Genomic DNA, 23,447 nt, shown 5'->3' with positions numbered 1-23,447 from the left:
AAAAAAAAAAAAGATTCTATGGTTTGAATAGATATTAGGAAAGGAAGAAAGGGAAGTGGCATGAGATAGGCAGGGGAACATTCCTATTCTTCCCCACACAGCTGCCAGAATTTTACTTTCTCAACACATCTGAGAGCATCACTCCCTGGCTTAAACAGTTCAACCATTTTCCATTGTTTAGGACAAAGTTAACACTTATGTCTGAGCACTTTACATGTATTATCTTGTTTTATCCTTACTGTAGTCCTGAGGTTAGTGCACGGTTTTTTTTTTTTAAGATGAAGTCTTGCCCTGTTGCCCAGGCTGGAGTGCAATGACACAATCTTGGCTCACTAAAAGGTCTGCCTCCCGGGCTCAAGCAATTCTCCTGCCTCACCCTCCCAAGTAGCTGGGATTGCAGGCACGTGCCACCTACACCCGGTTAATTTTTGTATTTTTAGTAGCGACAAGGGTTCACCATGTTGGCCAGGCTGGTCTCGAACTGCTGACCTCAGGTGATCTGCCCGCTTCAGCATCTCAAAGTGCTGGGACTACAGACATGAGCCACCGTGCCCGGCCCAAGTGCGGTTACTATCCTTGTTTTGTATTTGATGAAACTGAGGCAGAGAGAGGTGGAGTAACTTGCCCAAGATCATAATTACAAAGTGACATGGGTAGGATTCAAACACAGTAGGCTGCCTCTAGAGTTCACGTTCTCACTTAACCAAAGATTAAAATCCATTTTGGGGGGTTTGACGTCTATCTGTCCCTGCAGTAGACCCACCCTGGCCCATGCAGTTCGTTCCCTCTCGCCAGCTGCACCCCTGAAGGGGTGGCCTGCCCCTCCACACCTGTGGGTGCTTCTCGTTAGGTGGGACGAGAGACTTGAGAAAATAAATAAAGACACAGAGACAAGGTATAGAGAAAGAAAAGCGGGGCCCAGGGGGCCAGTGCTGTGTTTTCAGAGGACGCACACTGGCACCGGCCTCTGAGTTCCCTTAGTATTTATTGATAATTACCTTTACCATCTAAAAGATAAGGGAGTAGCTAGAAAATAGGATCATTGTAGGGAGGAAATCAGCAGTAAGACATAAGAACAAAAATCCCTATAACATGAATAAGTTAAAAGGAAAATGCTGTGCCTTGAGATGCATATGCGAACATCTCCATAAACCTTTTAGCAGTATTGCTCCAGCAAGCCCCACCTTATTCCTAAAGGCGGTTTTCTCCTTACTCATTAAACAAAGCACACAATGGGTTTTACCCTGAGATGTTCCATTGCCCAGGGAGGGGCAGGATTCTTAATCAGCAAGCTGCCTTCAGGTACTTGTTTAACAAAGACACATCCTGCACAGCCCACTATCCATTAAACCTTGAGTCACCACACCACATGTCTCTTGCAAGGACAAAGTTGGGGGTAGGGTCACAGATTAACAGCATTTCAAATACAGAACTAAATGGAGTCTCATGTCTACTTCCTTCTATATAGACACAGTAACAGGCTGATCTCTCTTTTCCCCACACACCCCCTCCAGGACCTGGGAGCCCAGAAACCAGCCCAGCCTTCAGCGTTTGGCCTTCTCCGCCACCAGAGGGCCTTATGGGCCCATCGCCCCTCCGCTCAGGGGCTCATCCCAGGAGCAAGGGGCGCACAGAGGACAGTATGCCAACAGCAAAACCGCTGGGAGGTCTCTCTGCCTCAGGGCTCAGAGCAGCAGGCCGGGACCTCCCACTAAGGCCTGCCACAACCCAAGGAGGAGACAAAAGTCACCTCTTGGGCTGCAACATTAACCGTCATCAGGGCGCCTCCTCATGGCGCACTGCCTCAACCCTGCCGCAGGAGGAGGTGGAGCCCGCGTTGTCGCCCCGCCCCCACCTCACGTGGCCCACGAGGCGCCGGAAGCGCGAGGGCTCAGATGTTCCCGCTGTCTGCGAAGTTCCCGGAGACCGGATCCCGCCGCGGGCTCGCGCTTGTGCTCGCGCTCCGGCCGCTGCGCGCGCTCGTTGCCCATCCTCGTCCCGCCCCTAGACACCCCGGGCTCTCGGGGCAGCACAGCCATGTGCTCCTTAGCGTCAGGCGCTACCGGTGGGTACCCTGGCCCCTCAGCACCCGGCTCGCCCAGCCCCAGGCCGTGCAGCTGTGGGGGCCGGTGGAAGACCCTCCGGGATACGGGTCCGGCCTGGTCGGGGTTGGGGGCTCGCAGGGAAAACGGAGGAGGTGCTGAGTGAGGGCCGCGGGTGGACGGGGCGGGGGAGAGCCCATCCTCACCTGCTTCTGGAGCCCCCGGGCCGCACCGGTGTCCGAGGCCGATCTGATTGTTGTGCGTGTGTTAGGCGGCAGGGGCGCTGTGGAGGATGAGGAGGACCTGCCAGAACTGTCGGACAGCGGGGACGAGGCTGCCTGGGAGGATGAGGACGATGCTGATCTCCCCCACGACAAGCAACAGACTCCCTGCCTGTTCTGTAACAGGTTCGTCCACCTCAGCGCCTGGCCCCTGCCCTAGTGTGCCCAGGCGCGTGGGTCTGTGAGCCCAGGAACGACTTCGGGCAGGAGGCGAGCCAGAGTGGCCTGTCTTTGAATTCTGGAACACTGGTCTGGGGTGAGAGCTTGTGGAGAAGGAGGACCCTCAGTAGTAGAGAGTGGGAACCGTGAACTGGAAGGCTGGTTGTGCTACCAGCTTTTGACTAGTAGTGCATTGAATCTGTGGTTCCCTAATCTTGTCGCTTGAGACGCTGAAAAACAACAACAAAATGATACTGAACTCTGCACCTGAATGATTCTAAATCAGGGATGGGGTCTAGGAATATTCTGTTTTATGAGAACAAGATCAGAAGTAACAGTGAAGTTACTAACGAGTTACTAAATGAGTAACAAATTTGGGAGCCACACTGAACTAGATAATCCCTACGAAGCCTTCCAGCTTTACCTTGTTAATTATTTGACAAGTAGGGAGCTTCTCAGGTGAAACATTTCTGTTACATTTGAGCGGTTTACATAGCCTAAGAAGGAAGTTCACCTTCCTTAAGTAGGATTTTTCACTTAGAGAAAAAGAGACTGCAGTATCAATAATTTGCTCAAAGTCACAAAGCTGTGGTGTGCTTATTTCCAAACTCACATTCCTGCCACTTAAAATTCTGCCTATTAGTCTTGGGAAGCTTTGGCTGCTGTCCTAGGCAATAGGCAGGAAAGAGGCCCGGCTGGCATTGGCCAGTGTTACTTTAATACATTTTCCAGTGTTCCTTGTATCTGGGCGTGGTGCTGATTGGTGGTGTGTTAGTGTTCTCATCTGTAGCCCCATTGGGTAGATAGAATGCCTGTATATATTCTAGTTGTCATACAGTATTTATTGAGCACCAGTGGTGCAGTGGCTGTGATAGCCTCCATAAATACTCCAGATAACCTATCTTGGTAAACATTTGTTGAAAACTAATGCTCCACATGTGTAAGGAATATAGATAAGGTATGCAGCTTCTCTGCTGTGTATTCCTGTTTAAGTGTCCTTCAGATTTGCATGTCACATAATAAAGAGGCTTGATCCTCACAGTGTCTATAATGCAAGTACGTCGGGAACAGTACAAGATCACTTTTGAAATAAGGCACTTTGGGAGTATGCCAGCTGTAAAATTACATTTTATGCTTTATTTCTAAAAGCAGTTTGAGCTGTGCCAGTTCAAAGCCTCTAAAAGCAGAGTTGACACTTAGAGGAGAAAAGAATCTCAAGTAGAGAAATTGTGTGACTTGAGAGAAACAGACTGTATCAAAGGGGACTCTCTTAAAAGCTTGTTGATAAAATCAGTGACATTATTTGACAAATAAATTCACCTTGACGTTTAAAGGATAATTGGTTTTAGGAGTCAAATGGGACTCAGAAGTACTAATTCCCTTTAGAAATGCTGGGTTCCCTTCCTTTCAGATACAAGTCTGTTTTTTCTTAATTGGAAATAAAACTAGAAACCAGCAGAGTGAAAAAAAAAAAAAGTGTATATGTAACATGAAATCAGTATTTAGACTTCTTGGGGGACTATTCCATGAAGCTATTGCTTAATTTTTCAGGTTATTCACATCTGCCGAAGAAACATTTTCACACTGTAAGTCTGAGCATCAATTTAATATTGACAGCATGGTTCATAAACATGGTGAGTGTTTTTTAGAATAAAGGCAATTTAAGTTGTGAAATTTGGCCAAGTATGGAGGCTCACGCCTGTCATCCCAGCACTTTGGGAGGCTGAGGTGGGTGGATCACTTTAGGTCAGGAGTTCAAGACCAGCCTGGCCAACATAGTGAAACCCGATATCTACTAAAATACAAAAGTTATCTGGGTGTGGTGATGCACACCTGTAATCCCAGCTACTCAGAAGACTGAGGCAGGTGAGTTGCTTAAACCTGGTAGGCGGAGGTAGCAGCGAGCTGAGATGGCATCACTGCACTGCAGCCTGGGTGACAGAGTGAGACTCTTCTCAAAAAAAAAAAAAAATGGTTGTGAAATATAAGTTCAGATTTTATAGTTTTTCAGACCCTTTTTTGTATGAGTTTAATATGGCAAATAATACAGCAACATCTTACCTTGTGGAAGTGGAGTTTTTTTGACAAGCGCTCCTTGAGAAAAGATGAATAAGTCACTCTTCTAGATAAGATTCACTATATTTAAGCTTATATTAGCTTTTCAACTAAAAACAAAGATTTGGCATGTGATTACATTTTTACATTTTATGTGATTACATATTAGTTTTAGGGAGAGCAAGTGTAGATGTAGGACTTGAAAAAGGAGGCAGTTCATTGGAAAAAAGACAACTTAATCAGCTCGAAGCATGACATGAACTTCACAGCCTACGAGACTGAGTTTTATACAAAGTTTGGTAGAGACTGGAAAAAGACTGAAGAAATTAAGGTTAATATGCAAAATACTCAGGTGATGTTTGTATTGAAACTTTTATTTAAACACAGTTGCCTTATGATTAAGGCCTTCCACTTCTTTAAATGGATATAGAAGAGCTATACTACAATAAAATTAAATAGGCCAGGTGCGGTGGCTCACGCCAGTGATTCCAGCACTTTGGGAGGCCAAGGTGGGTGGATCACAAGGTCAGGAGATCGAGACCATCCTGGCTAACCCAGTGAAACCCCGACTCTACTAAAAATACAAAAAATTAGCCAGGCATGGTGGCAGGTGCCTGTAGTCCCAGCTACTTGGGAGGCTGAGGCAGGAGAATCGCTTGAACCCAGGAGGCAGAGATTGCAGTGAGCTGAGATCATGCCACTGCACTCCAGCCTGGGCGACAGACTGAGACTCCGTCTCAAAAAAAAAAAAAAAAAAAACTTAATACAGAATAGGTGTTTTGGTGCCTATATTTGTTGACAACTAAGAAGGGACATTATTGAAGAATAGCAAATACTAACAGATGTTTCAGTGTCAGATAAATACGTGGTATCACATGTTCATAAATCATAAATTCAGGTGCAAATACTTTTGTAAGGCATAAATGACAGCCTCATTTTTTAATGCTTTTTGTTTTTGTTTTTGTTTTTTCTGAGACGGAGTCTCGCTCTTGTTGCCCAGGCTGGAGTGCAATGGCGCGATCTTGGCTCACCGCAACCTCCGCCTCCTGGGTTCAAGTGATTCTCCTCCCTCAGCCTCCTGCGTAGTTGAGATTATAGGTATGCGCCACCACACTGGCTAATTTTGTATTTTTAGTAAAGACAGGGTTTCTCCGTGTTGGTTAGGCTGGTCTCGAACTCCCGACCTCAGGTGATCCACCCGTCTTGGCCTCCCAAAGTGCTGGGATTACAGGCATGAGCCACTGTGCCCAGCCTTAATGTTTTTAATGTTGCATTTCTAAAGTATTAGACTCATACTTGAGATAGAATTATGTTTTGTTTTGTTTTTTTCACTTACCAATATGGGGGTTTGTATACTATTAAAGCTTTCTCCTAACAACAGTTTTATGACAAATAATTGGTTGGTTGGATATATTACTGCTTTCCTTTGTTTTAAATGCTGCTTAATTTCTGGAAAGATATGAGAACCAGATAACAAGCCTTATTGGGTTTGCATCATTTAACTTCATGTAGAAGCTAGTATACACCGTGTCCTGGCAAAATTATAATTTGATACACACCATAAAAATAAGGGATTTAAAACTTTCAGCTCTGATATCAATTGCCAAATACTTGGTAAAATGTCGGACCTAATTTTCCAGATTTGTATTGTTCTGACAAAGGAGGAGCAGAATTTTAAAAATCAATTTATCTTCTTTTTAGAAATACTACAAAAGCTTTAATTTGTCTTCTATGGCTGCTTCTCAATACAGAAGTATCGTCGTATTGCTACTTCTAATTCTTAATAAAATTCAAAATATAAGTAGTAAATTAGGGGTCAGAAGTAATTTATTGTTTAATCAGAGAAGTCTTTCTAGAACGGGTCAGTTAAACAAAACAACTTATGTTAAAATAGGTGAATTATCTTTTTTCCCCCTTTAGGACTTGAATTTTATGGATACATTAAGCTAATAAATTTTATTAGACTCAAGGTAAGTTGACAGCTTAATTTATAATTTTGTTTAGAAATTCAAGAAATGCTACAGTGACTGTCAGTGTACTGATTATTTAAAAGAATATGAAGAACTGCATTAAATTTGGTACTCATTATACTGGGGAATCATGGACATTAGGAACTAGCACAGCAGAAAGCACCATGTAAATGTCTACCGTAACTAACAAATATTATTTTCACTGCATCTAAGAGATGAATCCGTGTATGTGAAAAACTAATTCAGTGTCAGATAAAGGGAAATACTGATGGACAGGATCTGTAAAATCAGAAATAATTTCTAATGTGATTTTAAGTATTTTGGTTGCTCTTTTTTCTGTTTTTTCTGAATACTTTGTGTTTTTTTTGTCCTACTTAAATGAATGTTTAATGACATGACAATACTTTCCCCAAATCCAAACAGTAAGAAAAACTCTACATTGAAACTGCCGATTAAGCAATCATCCAGCAAGTTAATGAAATGACAGGCGTGTACAGACTTTAGAGACATACTGATTTTGTGTAATGCAAACATGATTTCCTTTGTTTAATTCTGTAGTTTTTACTAAGGAGATTTTGTGATTATATATAATGAAAAAATGTGAATTAATTTTATATCCAGAATCCTACAGTTGAGTACATGAATTCCATATACAACCCAGTGCCTTGGGAGAAAGAAGAGTATTTGAAGCCAGTATTAGAAGATGACCTTTTACTTCAATTTGGTAAGATGAACATAAGTGTATCTACTTTAGTTATCATAAGGCCATTTATTATGGCAAAATGGAGGTAAAGTGTTTTAGAAAAAGACATGCTTTTTAAAATTCTCTAAATGCCTCATCAGGTAGTTGGTTTCAATGGAAAAGTTAAGTTGCTTAAAAACTAATACTCGGCCAGGCGCAGTGTCTCATGCATGTAATCCCAGCACTTTGGGAGGCTACGGGCAGATCACAAGGTCAGGAGATCGAGACCATCCTAGCTAACACAGTGAGACCCGATCTTTACTAAAAATACAAAAAGTTAGCTGGGCATGGTGGTGGGCACCTGTAGTCCCAGCTACTGGGAGGCTGAGGCAGGAGAATCTCTTGAACCTGTGATACAGGTGACAGAGCAAGACTCTGTCTAAAAAAACCAAACACTCTGTGATCAAAGGATTGTCTGTTTTTGCCTTTAATTGCTTCATTTATTTTGGAGCTCTTATGTGAGGTTTATACACATTTATAATTGTTATATTTTACTGAAATATTAGCCAACTTTTGCAGTAATTCTTCTTTGCCTGAAAGAAGTATCCAGGTAATTTGAACATCCTGAGACAGAAGGTAGATGTGGAAATTTGTCTTTCTGAATATGGTTTAGGCCTTGAATTCTAGCAAATTGTAGTTAGGAATCTTAATATTTACTAAATCCTTTCTCTTTTTCAAATCTCTAAGTTTAATCTTTAATATATAATTATCTGCATATTCTTAACATTAAAAAGTTTTTATTATGACAATTTTTATTGCAGCAGAAAGCAAAACAGAAACTGACCAGTTTGAAGAATTTTGAAATCAAAATACAAAATGAGGTTTGTAGTAGGAAGTAGAAAACACAGTATACCAGTCTTATATAATTTGGAAATATTTTGTTGTGCTCATTAATTTTGGTGAATTAGTGAATGAATGCAGTTTTTAAACCTCAGTGACTCAATATTCTACCAGAGTGATTAGAAGTTAGCGACACCCTGCTCTGCTTTTATAACAGGAATTCAACTTGGGCTGTAGTCTCTTATAGTATTATGCATTCGTTAGGCTTAGCTGTTTTGTCCTAACTCTGAAGAAGTGTCTTCACAACTGAAAAATGAATAGGAATGTTTACAAAGTGACATTTCTTCCAGTGCTATCCTGAGGGGAAAACGTAATATTTGCACTACTTACTGCCTTAAGTTGATCTGAAAGTTAGACCAGTAAATGGACATTGATTTTGTGAAATTCACAAACTACATATATTAACTTATCTTTGCAGAGAAGTGAAATTAAAATTAAATATAGTGAAATTAGAATTAAATCAATAATTTAAAAATACTAGGAATTAGGATATTTAATAGTATCAGCAATAAGACTTTAGTGTATAGATTTCACTCCACCTTGCCCAGGATGAAAAATTAGTGTGTGGAATTCTTTACACACTGTCCTTAGGAATGTTTTTTTTTCCTCCAGTTTATTCAGGTATAATTGATAAGTGAAAATTTTGTACATTTCAAATATACAATGTGATGATTTGATATGCATATACATTGTGAAGTGATTACTGTAACCAAGCTGATTAACATCATCACCTCACATTCCATTTTTTATTTTTGTGTTGAGAACAGCTAAGATCTACTGTCTGCAAATTTCAAGTATACAGTGTGGCATTTTTAACTATAGTCACTTTACCATAGGCAGATGCCCATAACTTACTCGTATTGTAGCTGAAAGTGTGTACACTTTGACCAACATCTCCTCATTTCCACCACCATTTCACTCTCTGCTTCTGTGAGTTTTTTTTTTTTAATTCCACACAAAAGTGAGATCACACAGTGTTTGTCTGTTTGTGTCTGTCTTATTTTGCTTCACATAATGTCCTCCACGTTCATTCATATTGTCATATATGGCAGGATTTCCCTTAAGCAATATCTGAATTTAATACCTGCTACAATAAGGACACAGGCTAGGAGGTGGCTTTGTGTAATGGCAAGAACATGGGCTGAGTTTAAATCTTAGTTCTTCCATAAACAGATATATAACGTTGGGATAGTCACTTAATTTCCCTGAAATTTATTTTTTCCATGCCTCAAATAGGGATAAATACATCTTAACTGTGTTTTGAGAATAAAACAAAATGTAATAATGTACTTGAAAGATACCTGCTGATCAATAAATATTAGGTTTTTTTCTTTCTACTTTTTTCTTTCTTCCTGGATTTGGTTGAGTATAATTAATATTTAAATATATGTTCAGTTGAGCCAACTAATGGAAAACTTAGACTGACAGCATGCTCTTTGAATTCAAATTGAAATAGTTTAGATGATATTTATTATTATTACTTTTAAGACCGAGTCTCACTGTATTGCCCAGGTTGGAGTACAGTGGTGCGATCTCGGCTCACTGCAGTCTCCACTTCTGAGGTTCAAGCAATTCTCCTGCCTCAGCCTCCCAAGTAGCTGGGACCACAGGCCCGCACCACCAGGCCTGGCTAATTTTTTGTATTTTTTTTTTTTTTGTAGAGACAAGGTTTCACCAAACTGGCCAGGCTGGTCTTGATCACTGTTGGCCTCAAGTGATCTGCCTGCCTCGGCCTTGCAAAATGCTGGGATTATAGGCATTAGCCACTGTGCAAAGCCAAGATGATTAACATTCAATTGAAACTACTTTCACTAATCTTTCTCAATTGGCCACATAGTAGAAACTTAGGGCATATTTATTCCTAACATATTTATACTTGTTTTGTTGTTATAAGATGGCCTGATAATAATGTCCATTTATTTCTTTAGATGTGGAAGATCTTTATGCACCGGTGTCAGTACCCTTCTCATACCCGAATGGACTCAGTGAAAATATATCTGTTGTTGAAAAATTGAAACGTATGGAAGCCAGGGCACTGTCTGCTGAAGCCGCATTGGCTAGAGCACGTGAGGATCTGCAAAAAATGAAGTAATTTATCAGTCTTGCAAAATTAATTGTTTAGATCTCCAAAATAATACAACCAATGGCAAAGTAGAATATAGAACATTTCATATACTGGAAAGTACAATGTAGATATTTTATCTTCATACAGTTAAAGATATGTAGCATTTTTATACATTATGGATATCGTTAATTAATATAAAGTCTTATGGTTTTACCTATTCTGATATGTTCTGACAAATGTTGTCCTCATGAATGTTTTTGTTCTTTATTGCCTTCCTTTCAGTTTTCCTGTTTGCAGTTGATTTCTCCATTTTACTTTTTCTATCTTAGTTTTTTAAAGTGGAAGGATTAATCTTTTTGAGGTTTGGGGAAAATACAGGGTTGAAGTTTTTATTTTTAAAGAATCAAAATGTAGGCTGCGGTGGGTCACATCTATAATCTCAGCACTTTGGGAGGCCAAGGCGGGTGGATCATGAGGTCAGGAGTTTGAGACCAGTCTGGCCAACATGGTGAAACCCCATTTCTACTAAAAATACAAAAATTAGCTGGGGTGTGGTGGTGCACTCCTGTAATCCCAGCTACTTGGGAGGCTGAGACGGGAGAATTGCTTGAATCTGGGAAGTGGAGGTTACAGTGAGCCGAGATCATGCCACTGTACTCCAACCTGGGCAACAGAGCAAGACTTTGTCTTGTGTGTGGGGGGTGGGTGCGGGAAGAATCAAAATGTAATTATGGTATAGTATGAACCCAGAAAACCAGATACACAGTGACTGTTTTTCCCAGTGAATAAATTAGCATTGTACTGGTGTAGTACTTTTCAAAGTTTAATGTGCATAGGAATCAACTGGGATCCTGTTAAAATGTAAATTCTGATTCAGGAGATTGAGAATAGGGCCTGAGATTCTGCATTTCTAACAAGTATACCTCACAGTCCTTCCTGTTGGATTTGTAAGCTGTTTGCTGTTGCCTGAGTACCCATTTGATGATTTGCCAGAATGTATGTTCAGTGGGAAAGATAGTAGAACCAATTGTAGTTCCTCTTCTCTGTTTCAGAATTTTCATGCTAGGTAACAAGCAACCAACACCAACTTTACCTTTTGCCCCTTTGGACTTCTCCCTTTTGTATACCTTATGGATTCCTAATGTGTCATGATCTGAGAGGGATCTGAGGTTTAGAGCTGGAGTGGGTGGTGTTGGTGTATATAAATAATTATCTATTTGGGTCTACTTTCTGCTTATATAACACTCCCAAGAAGTAATATGGTTTTAAAGAATATTAATAGAGCTGAAATACATGACATTGATCCAGTTGCTAAAAAAGGATTTTAAAACAATAGAAATAATAGAGGATAATAAAAGTAATATGCTTATTTTGTTCAGTTAAAAGACATAAAGAGGATTATCTGCAGTTGGCATTGCTTTTGTGTTTGTAGAAGGAGTGCATAAAATTGTTTTTGAATATTGCCATTGCTTCAGATCCAGCAGGGGGAGCTTTCAGTTGTTCAAGGTAGAATGTGATTTAGAAGGCTCACCACACTGTACTGCCTCCTCTTTCCTCTTCTTCAACCTCTAGCCTTTCCTTTATTCATGGTCCAATAAACCTGTCTCAAGGGCGTATTTCAAATTGATTACAGACAATTTGCTCAGGATTTTGTGATGAACGCAGATGTCAGAACCTGCTCGTCATCTACTAGTATCATTGCGGACCTCCAGGAGGATGAGGACGGTGTTTATTTCAGCTCATACGGGCATTATGGGATACATGAAGAAATGCTAAAGGTTAGAAAAGAACACAAATGTGCCAAATCTCCATACTAAAGGAAAAATAGAACAGGTTCTTTCTTAATATATATGTACACTGTAGGAGACCCCCTTTTTTTGGGTGAGGAGAACTGCTTTTTAAACACCTCTTTGGTGCTTGATAGCTCATCTTGGGTTGAAAATATTACAAGACTGGGCACGGTGGCACATGCCTGTAATACCAGCACTTTGGGAGCCCAAGGCAGGAGGATTGCTTGAGCCCCGGAGTTCAAGACCAGCCTGGGCAATGTAGTGAGACCCTGTCTACAAAAAAAAAAAAAAAGAAAGAAGAAAAAAAGATTACAGAGGCATCAGTCATTTGTACATTCCATTTAAAATCATTATTAATCTTTTTATGAAATCACTTTTTCCTTAAAATATTGGAAAAACTTGACAATTTTAGTCTTCGCAAGGGCAACTATTAAATAGGAACAATTAGATGGATTAAATTATATATTTACCTTTTAATGTATATAGGAAATGATTAATTTCAGTGTTTTAAATAGCCATACTGACTTTTGTTTGGGCCAATAACTCTTTGATATAAAGTTTAATTATAAATCTCACAATTATTATGGTAACTTTTTTACCATTGAAATCATTGACATACAGGAGTATTTCCTGAACTGGTCAAATTAGATACAGTCATGCACTGCATATTAATGTTTCAGTCAATCAGACTGATGTGATGGTGCCACTGTGAGACTATGATGCCATATTTTTACTGTACCTTTTCTATGTTTAGATATACTTAGATACAAAAATACCATTGTGTTATAGTTGCCTACAGTATTCAGTACAGTGACATGCTGTACAGGTTTGTAGCCTAGGAGTAATAGGCTATCTTACAGAGCCTAGGTGTGTAGTAGGCTATATACCATCTCCATTTGTGAAGTATGCTCTGTGATGTTCACACAACACATTTCTCAGAAGTATCCCTAGCTTTAAGCAACACGTGACTGTATTTAAATCTGGCTGGTTTTAATTTTTATAATGGTAATATCCATGTAAGATAAAAGTTGATTTCTATCTATACTTGATAATTATACATTTTATTAAGTATTATAGATTATAAAATAGGAAGATGTAATTTTTAGTTCAGTGAAATTTAGAATATCTACGTAGAGTAAAATAAATGTTGGAACATAAACATTGAAAGTTTAGATGTTTATCTCTGAATTTTAGATGTCACCATTACCTATTCTTAAAACCAACAAACAAAATATCCCTTTCTAAATCCTTCCTCCAGAGATTGTTTTATTTTTTGGTTTCCCTGAAGCACAGGCATTTAAGCTAACCAGGGATATTTGGCAACATGTATATATTTTGTTGATTCGGTTTTGCCGGATCACAGAATAGAAGTTTGGTAATTGATAATTGTACTTATGTGGGGTCTTTTAAAACATTGTCATGTCATTACTAATTACATGTCGTGGTTGTGCTTTTTGTTGTCACTTGGGTAATGGCATAGCATTATAAATAATAAGATATCTTATTCTAAGTAATACGTTATTTTGAGTTTCAGTGAATTTGTTGAAAAACAATTGACTTGCTTCATTTTCTTTATTAATTTTTTTATTATGTTTAGAATATTTTCTTTAAAGAAGTTTAGGGCCATGTTTGTCATTTTAAATCACCCCATTAAATACCGTTAAGCCTTTCATTCCTTTGGTATGGAAATTGTGTTGGGCTTTTCAGACAGGTTAAAGGTTACTAAAACTTTCAGTAGAGTGTTGAGCGTTGTGAGTACAATCATCAGGGAAATTCAGTTTGAGTACTGACCATTTACAAATCTTTATCCTGGACACTTGTATCTATATGTCAGTAACCATAAGATTTCACACCTGGTCTGGTACCTTTAATTCCTTTAGATGTACATGTAGATTTAAGAAGTTCCAGCTTGAAGTTTCCAGTGTCACCTTTTCCCTTTGAGAGAAACACTTAAATATCATTCTGTGTGCCTTAGCTTCCTTTAGTTCTTGTGCAGTGTAATTTCCTCCCCTTGGAAATGATTCTATTAAATGTCTATAGGACATATGGATAGTTGATTCAAAAAGAACTGTTTATACATTTGCATTTTGCCAAGTTATGTGCTGCGAATGAATGTGAAGCATGCCTTATATCACAGCTTTATTTCTCATTTCTTATCAGAATGATTCTTAGCACACATAAACTGTTCAAGGTATATTACCACTAGAATCTTACCTAATTTTTGTAACTCATTTAAAATTGAGAAATCGTATTTACAGGACATATTTTTGTGGTTGGAATCGGCCTTGTTTTTAGAGAGTATAATTCGGGTTTTTTGTTGCTTGGCTTCATGTCTTTTCATGACACTATTTTTGGTACATGTTTTGATTATAATTTAAGAAAAAATAGCTTGTGATCTTATTTCTTTAGATAAGATGAAGATACCTTTTTTGAATTCCAGAGATATAATTGATAGAGGGATAAATTACATGAACTTTCAAAATTCCTTGCCACTTTATCTTTTTGAAGAAGAGTCATCATTGACTAATACTGTAAATCCGAAATGCATCAGTCTTCTTTGTTTTAAGATCAACATTATTCATTCTGTTGTACATTTATCACAGATCATAGTGCCCTTTAGTAAAGTGAAATTTTAGTAATTTTTCTTTGCTGCATTCTCTTTATTGTATCTGCACCTGTCTCATGCACTACCAAGTGAGCACTACCACCTTTATGAGCTTGTAAATTAAAAACATACTGTTGCTTGTACATGTAAAATTTATAGTATATAACTTTTTTCTTTACCTTCATTCTTTTTTTTATATTTGCAGGAACAATTTCTTGATACCTTACTAGTCTTAAAATATTATCTTGCTCCTAAGTATTGGAGCAGTAATTTTGTTATTTTATTTTTCTTAGTTTCAAGGTTGATATAAAAAAATTTTTAAATTTCTGTTTATTGTTGTTTTGTATTGACATGTTAGCCTTTGTTAGAATAAATTTTTAGAAATGGTTATAAAGGCTACTCTTTTGTTTGCTTACATTTTCTTATTTATTGGATTTTGTTTTTCAAAAATTCAGTGACTAAATTGAAGCTCTGCTATATACAAGGCACTATGTTTTGTATACTTTGGATTTCATTACACCAGCATGAGCATACAAACAAAAACAAATGAATATATTGAAAGAGCCAGAATGAAAGATTGTAATTTAGTTGAGTGGCAGTGCATGGCCTTAGGACAGCAGTTGGAATTCTATTGATTAAGTGGAGGTAGTGGTGAGGCAGTATGATTAGTGAGAACTTTCTGAGTGACTGCATTCCTGACTGATGTTCACCCTGTGTAAGTTTTGTTGTTTCTGCAAAAATCACTGGTTATAGTATCAGAGGAATATAAAATTTGTTAAAATGTATGAAATGGTATGCTTTGAAAAAAGTTTTAAACTTAGATAATTAGTTTATATATACATTTATTTATCTTAGTAATTCTTAAAATAACTTCAGGAGAAGATTTAATAAGCCTAATTTTAAAATTTTTTTTGTAAAGCAGTGAGAAGTAATCAGAAAACATGGAATTAATTGTGGACAATTCCCTTTTTAGGTCTAGTACTTAAGTAAAACAACTTGCCCTTTAAGATCTCCTTTTATGCTTTAAAAAAAGTCTCAATTGGCATAAAAATGTTTTGGGGGTATGATTTGTATAAAATTTTGATATTGTAGCAATTGGTGTGATATTTTCTTTTCACCCTGATGTGAAACTTAAAACTAGAATTCCCATTCCGTGATACTTATTTTTATCACAGTCATATTGTACTAACTTGACAGCAGAGCCCCTGACTGCTTAATTTGCAGTCAGTATGTGTTTCAACCTAGGGAATCAACTCTATTCATGAACCAGCATAAATGTTAGAGTTACGTGCTTGCCTTGGTCACAAGGTTATATGAGACTCCAGAGTGTAGGAGCCTTATAATGTGGGCTGCAGGGCTCAAATGATTTACTTTTAGGCTTACAGGCTTTTAAACATCATTTGCTACTACAGAAATTTTTACAAACAAAACAGGAATGTAAATCAGATAGGTGCTGATCAATGACTTTCTTTGAAAAACGTATCCAGTTTAGTGTAATTTTTCGTATGTAGCTGCAACGTTTGCATTTATTTATTTTTATCTCCTTTCTTCTTTTGTTTTTGTTTTTGAGATGGAATTTTTGCTCTTGTGGCCCAGGCTGGAGTGCAATGGTGCAAACTCAGCTCACCGCAACCTCCGCCTCCTGGTTCAAGCGATTCTCCTGCCTCAGCTTCCTCAGTAGCTGGGATTACAGGCGTGTGCCACCACACCTGGCTAATTTTGTATTTTTGGTAAAGACAGGGTTACTCCATGTTGGTCAGAGTGGTCTCAAACTCCAGGCCTCAGGTGATCTGCCCGCCTCCGCCTCCCAAAGTGCTGGGATTACAGGCGTGAGCCTCCGAACCCAGCCCCTTACTTTTATTTCTATTTTTTTTGGAGACAGGGTCTTACTTTGTTGCCCAGCCTGGTCTCAGACTCCTAGCTTCAAGTGAGTATTCCAGGCATGTGCCACTGCACTTGGCTTCTCCCTTATTTTAATATAGCTGTAGTGCAGAGAATCAGGCTGTAGTTTCCAGGCCCTGTGGAAAGGAGAAAACATATTCATCTTTTATTAGCTTCAATTATCACTGTAAGTCTTACGGTGATAATGCACGTAAAGAGAAAAATGTACACATTTTTAAGAACTTGGGTCTTATTTGAGTTTCAGTCTTCGTAAAATATTTTCTTTGTGTGTTGTTGCTATTTCTATTTTTTGTTTTCTTAGGAAAAAAAAATAAGCTTGGTATCCCAGGTATAAAACCTGCTATGGAAACTAGCAATGTGTGATAAAATGGCAAATATCACCCTTTAAAAATTTATTTGTTTAGACTGTCCTATAAACACAGCTTTTTCGTCTCTCCACCCTAGGACAAAATACGAACAGAAAGCTACCGAGATTTCATATACCAGAATCCACATATCTTCAAAGACAAGGTAAGTAGCATAGGTTATAGAATTATACATTTCATGTTGTTCTTGGGCAGTAGAAATCCTCTCGTGGGTCATCATTGTGATAGCAATTGATTTAACACCTTCTGTCTTTATTTCACGGAAGACTTTTATGATGCTGCTCTGTGGTGCAGAGTACTGATAACAGAAATGCTGATTGCTGCTGTCATTCAATATGCTCTTTTTAAAAATTGAAAGTTATTAATTATAATGACATAGCTTAGTTATAATGACATAGCTTAGTTAAATTTTGCTTATTCAGATAATTTTGCTTAAACCATATTTTTTGTTTATAGTTATTCGTATGAATTTTAAATGTATCAGATAAGCCCCATGTCATAGCACACTTTTAATTATTACTCTAGTTTGTGTTCAGTAATGGAAAATTAATGAGTTTAAGAACATTAAGAATTAGGGTTCACTATTGTAATATAGTATTTATTTTATATGCTTTCTTTTAATACTTTACCCCATTAAGAGATACTTTGTATTTTACAATTAGTTTTAATATTGGCTTAAGTTATTTAAAAAATGGTCTTATACTCTGCGTGTGCATGTGCCTGTGTGTTTGAAATTTGTGTTTTTTGGCTTTTCTTCCTTACACATTTTGTTTTTTCATTTTTTCTTTACTCTATTTTCCCTCTCTCTTTTCCACTCTACCTTTTCCTCCCTTTCTACATTGGGATGGTTACTTAAAAGTTCAGATTTTCTATTTGTTCTTCCTGATGGGAAATTAATCCCCTAATTTAGTCAGGCATATTATGATCTCTGCCGTTTACATACCTTTCCTTGGGAATTTTTTCCCACTCTTTTTACTTTGAGAACATGTATGTTGATAATGTATCAGGTTCTTATAATTTGGCTTTCATCTCTCTAAGATTATTTCATGAGCTTTACATGATATGGCAGCAGTAACAACCTTTATGTTTTAAAAATCCTTTTCCTGATTTTTGTAGTGTTTGGGATATAATCTAGATTAACATTTCATTTTCCATACCTCTTTTTTAAGAGCAGTGTTTCACTTGTGAGTTGGCTGAATTGGACAGAATTTATATGGTGCTCTGATCTTTTTGGACAAAGCATTGTACCTCATGAAAAGTTATAATTGTTTGTGCCGATTCCTACCAGAGACAAATAAATGATTTCATTGAAAAATTATAGATGATCAGTTTTTTATATTTAAGTTTTTTGTATGCTTTTTATATGTTACTATAGTGGAGACTTTTCATAGTTTTTTTTTTTTTTTTTTTTTGAGACGGATTCTTACTTTGTCACCCAGGCTGGAGTGCAGTGGCGTGATTTTGGCTCACTGCAACCTCTGCCTCCCGGGTTCAAGCGATTCTCCTGCGTCAGCCTCCCCAGTAGCTGGGACTACAGGCATGCGACACCACTCCCAGCTAATTTTTGTATTTGTAATAGAGATGGGGTTTCACCATGTTGGTTAGGATGGTCTTGTTCTCTTGACCTTGTGATCCTCCTGCCTCAGCCTCCCAAAGTGCTGGGATTACAGGCGTGAGCCACCACACCCGGCCCTTCATAGTTTTTATATTTGCAAAACAAGTACTGGAAAGTTTATTTAATGTTTGTCTAAAAACCACTTTGTTTCCAATGAAGCAGATTATGTTACTGTTAACGACGTTGCTTTATATTTCTAGTTAGATTATGCCCAGATTTTTATTTTATTTTTTCCTTAATATGTAAACATGAGAATCACTAATCCTGGCTAGTCTGGAACCAGTTATATAATTTTGGGCAAGTGGTGAATCTCTTTGGGCCTAACCTGTAAGGTGATTGTAAAAATTCCTTCTGGTAAATTCTGTGGGTTTTGTTACGGTGAAAGCATCATCATTGTCTTTCTTTGAGCCATCTTCTCTTAATACTTGATGATAGGAATACCAGAGGAGCTTGTTAAGAAAGTAAATTAGAGTGTTCCTTCAGTATGCTTCTGAATGGAGTTGTCTTATAATAGGTAAGTAAATACTGAAAAGGCTCAAGTATTAGTAATCATAAGATTAATCATCAAGATATTAAATATTGTTATTAAACTTTTTTTCCTTCCCTTCTCTCTCCATCCCTTCCCAGCCTCCTTTTCTTCCTTCTTTTCTTAATATTGTTCCAATTCACAAAGCTCCTGTGGAGGCCATATGGTTTCTCAGATTAATTTAACTTTGGGTGGTATTTAATCGTGTTGTCACCCACTCATAATTAATTTCTGTTTGTAGTTTATTGAAGAAATTCCCAGTTAGGTGCCTTCTTTATGCTTCTGGTTGTTATCTACAGTTACAATTCATTCAGTTTTTTAAGAAAAAAAATGAATCAAATTTCCTCATCATTTTATAATATAATGTTCATTTTATTTCTACCTCTTTGATTCTATCAAATTTTAGCTTATCTGCCTGATCACCTAATTCTAAGCTAGTGTAATAAATAACTAACATACAATTGAAAATACAGACTTTAGAAGCAGGTTAACCTGTGTTTGAATGCAGACCCTACAATTTACCAGCTGTGTGACCTTTGACCTGTTTCTTTGCCACTCTGAAGCTCACATTCGTCATTTGTAGAATGAGGATTAAATAAGGATTTCATACACATACGCCTATATGCATTTGTATATACATTATATCTGAATGTGTATATGGATAGTCTTACAAAAAAACCACATACTCTAATTGGAGTATACTAAACATATCCTTCTATACTTTCTTCACTCAGCAACTTTTCTTGGAGAAATTCCTTATTATCTTTTTACCCCTGTGTTTTTTCTTTTGGTAAAATAAACATGATATGAAATTTGCCATCTTAGCTATCCTTAAGTGTATAGATCAGTAGTATTAAATACATTTGTAATATCATGCAGCCATCACCACTTCCATCTCCAGAACTCTTCATCTTGTAAAACTGAAACTATTCTCATTAAAGCGTTAATTCCCCGTTCTCCCTTCTTCCCAGCCCTTGGCAGTCGCTATTCTACTTTCTGTCTCTATGATTTTGACTACTCATATACATTATATATGTGGAATCTTACAGTACAGTCGTTGCCTCACTGTCTGTGAGGGGTTGGTTCCAGGACACTCTGTTAATACCAGCATCCACAAATGCTCATTTACCTGATATAAAATGGTGTAGTGTTTGCATATAACCCATGCACATCTTCCTGTATACTTTAAATCGTCTCCAGATTACTTGCAATACCTAATACAATGTAAGTGCTATATAAATAGTTGTTATACTGTATTGTTTAGGGAACAATGACAAGAGAAAGAAGACTTCATGTTCAGTACAGATGCACTTTTTTTTTTCCAGAATGTTTTCAGTTCGCAGTTGCTTGACTCCCTGGATGGGGAATCCAGGGATACAAAGGGCTATTTCCTTTTGTAACCGGCTTATTGCACTTAGCATAATGTCCTCAAGGTTTGACCTTGTTGTAGCAAATGTCAGAATTTTTTTCGTTTTTAAGGCTCAATAATCCATTGTATGTATGTACATTTTGCTTATTCATTCATTCATCTGTCCAGATATTTGGGTTACTTCTATATTAAAGCTATTGTGAATATTGCTGCTATTAACATAGGTATACAGATATCTCTTAGAGGCCCTGCTTTTAATTATTTTGGGTATATACCCAGAAATGAAGTTCCTGGGTCACATAGTAATTCCATTTTTAATTCCTTGAGGAAGCACCGTGCTGTTTTTCACAGCGGGTGTACCATTTTGTATTCCCACCAGCAGTGCACAAGGGTTCCAATTTCTCCATATCCTTAGCAGTACTTGGTGTTTTCTAGTTTTTTGATAATAGCTGTCCTCGTTGGTGTGAGGTGATATTTGTTTTGATTTGCATTTTTCTAATGATTAGTGATTTTGAGCATCTTTTCATTAATATTCTTTTAATGGTTCATATATCCCATGTAAGAATGTCCATAAGTTGTTTCAGTTTTTATATTAGAAACTGCTTCATATAAACTATTACAAATATTTTTATATATATGGGAGTATAATTATAAGGTAATTTTTTAGCACTGGACCCTCTAGGTCATATAGAGTATATACCATGTATGGTGTCACCAGTTGTGCTGCCAGCTTGTCTTTGGTACACAGCAAGGGAGCGTTGATCTTCCCAGACACTGTCACCAAAGCACTTTAAACAAACTTCTAAATTCCACGCTAATCTTTTATGTTTAATTTTTTAGTTTTGTAGATGTTTTATTTTAATGAGAGTTTCCGGAAACTTATTACACACAGTTCTATTGTATATATTTTCATTTTTGCCATACGATATTTCAAGTTGAGGTACTATAACTGTACTAGACACATATATACTATATAGTATACTGTTTTCTTGCTATTTTGGTTAATACATTTTATTTGGAACTTTTAAAAAAATTCTTTTTGTTTGCAGTGATATGTATCGATTGCATGTTAAAATAAAATTCTTAATGTTTATAAAAGTAATTATGTTAAAATGTATACTCACCCAGACAGGCCATGTGTTCAAGAACAAATTCCCACTGAAGCCATCTGGATGTAGGATAGGAAGCACAAAGTAGTAACCTTTCAACAACTTTATTTCTTCAGTGGATATCAGGCTGTTTAGATTATCTCTCTTGTGGAGTCAATACCAATAAATTATATTTTCAATATATAATGGAAACAGCCGGTCATGGTGGCTCCTGCCTATAATCCCAGCACTTTGGGAGGCCAAGGTGGGTGGATCACTTCAGGTCAGTAGTTTGAGACCAGCCTGGCCAACATGGTGAAACCCCGTTTCTACTAAAAATATAAAAATTAGCCAGATGTGGTGGAGGACGCCTGTAATCCCAGCTACTTGGGAGGCTGAGGCAGGAGAATCACTTAAACCCACGAGGTGGAGGTTGCATTGAGCTGAGATTGTGCCACTGCACTCCAGCCTGGGCAACAGAGCGAGACTCTGTCTCAAAAATGAAAAAAATAAAGATATAATGGAAGGAAAACTCCACTTATAATAGTAATACAGAAGATAAAATGCACAGAAGTAAACAACTAGAAATATATGCAGGACTTACATAAAAAAAGATTTTTAAAAGAACAGCTAAACTACCTAACAGACAATTTAAACAAATTGAAAGTCATACCAGGTTCTTAAATAGGAAAACTCAAAATTGTTTTCCCTAAATTTTAGCTCAGTTCTCATAAAAATGCTAACACTTTTAAACCTAGATAAACCAATTATCTTGTTTATATGGAAAAATAAATATAAAAAGTTTTCCAGAAACATTGTGGAAAAATATTTGCAGTGAGTGTGGACCAGACTTACTTGATATTAAATCATTTTATAAAGCTTCAGTAACTAAAATAATTCCTGGCACATGAATATATAGATTAACAGAACAGATTTAAAATTCACTTCTAAATGCAAATATACGCAAATATTTAAATGACTGTTAAAGGTCACATACCAAGTCAGTGGGGGAAACCTTGTTTAATAACTGATATTGTGACAAATGGCCAACCATTTGAACAAAACATTGGAACCATGCCTCATAGTGTGCACCATGGTTTAAAAACAAACTGTGTTAATGAAACTGTGAATGTACTAGAAGGAAATGGATAAAGATGAAATGCAATGAAATGGGAAGACTGGGGAAGGCTTATCTAATTATCATGAAAGTCCTGGAGATATTATAGAAAAGATTAATAAGTTTAATTGTAGGTTAAGAATTCCTGTGTAGCAAAAATCACTGTAAGTAGAATCAAAAGACAAAAATACATGCTGTGAGAAAACATAGCATGTCATATTACAGAGGGCTAATCTTAATTTACAAAGAGCTCTTATCTGCTAAGACAGATTGATAAGAAAAGGACTAGCAACTGAGTGGGAAAAATGGAGACAAGATGTAAATCAGTAGTTCATGTAAAATTACAGATGGCTCTACAATACATGGAATGATGCTAAATCTCCTAAGAGAAATGTATATTAAAACTAGATCAACATATCATTATTTTGTGATTGCCAGATGGGTAGACATCCAAAAGTTTGATTATGTGTCCCATAGGCTAGTCTCACCTGTGAGGAAATTGGTACTAATACATTGCTCTTTGGAGTCTTCATTAGCAGGATTCCCCTGTGAGATCAATTTGGTTGTGTCTAGCAGAATTACAAATATGTGCTCTTTGACACAGTGTTTTCACTTCTAGGAATATATTCTTTAGATTTACTAATTCATGGGAATGGGCTTCGATATAAGGTTATTTTCAGCATTTATTGCCCTAGTAAGATTTCGGGAACACCTAAAATGTTCATCAGAGAACTGGATTTTGATACAGCCATAGTGTGGAATCCTGTTTAGCTACATAAAAGAAAGGAGCTCTAGAAATTGATATGGAGAGATCTCTAAATTATATTGTTGGGTTTTGTGAAGATGGCCGAATAGGAACAGCTTCAGTTTCCATCTCCCAGCGCGAGCGACACAGAAGACCGGCGATTTCTGCATT

At 37.4% G+C, this 23,447-nt stretch overlaps 1 protein-coding gene across 2 annotated transcripts in view; it reads left to right on the top strand.

Moving 5' to 3' along the window:
• The first annotated feature begins 1,589 nt into the window (after positions 1–1,589).
• Positions 1,590–23,447, top strand: part of PRMT3 (protein arginine methyltransferase 3) — a 131,647-nt gene continuing 109,789 nt past the window's right edge. The window contains exons 1-8 of one of the 2 annotated variants that reach the window (XM_023191503.2): positions 1,692–2,065; positions 2,314–2,449; positions 4,034–4,116; positions 6,458–6,507; positions 7,129–7,231; positions 10,018–10,177; positions 11,788–11,932; positions 16,896–16,961. In XM_023191503.2, coding sequence (XP_023047271.1) covers positions 1,792–2,065; positions 2,314–2,449; positions 4,034–4,116; positions 6,458–6,507; positions 7,129–7,231; positions 10,018–10,177; positions 11,788–11,932; positions 16,896–16,961 — 1,017 coding nt within the window. In that variant the 5' untranslated portion in view covers positions 1,692–1,791. Of the gene's footprint in view, positions 2,066–2,313; positions 2,450–4,033; positions 4,117–6,457; positions 6,508–7,128; positions 7,232–10,017; positions 10,178–11,787; positions 11,933–16,895; positions 16,962–23,447 lie in introns of both variants that reach the window. The other variant, XM_023191504.2, reaches the window with a different exon arrangement.

Source organism: Piliocolobus tephrosceles, chromosome 13 (assembly GCF_002776525.5).
Source record: "Piliocolobus tephrosceles isolate RC106 chromosome 13, ASM277652v3, whole genome shotgun sequence".
Taxonomy (NCBI): Eukaryota; Metazoa; Chordata; class Mammalia; order Primates; family Cercopithecidae; genus Piliocolobus; species Piliocolobus tephrosceles.
This window is presented reverse-complemented; position numbering and strand designations above follow the sequence as displayed.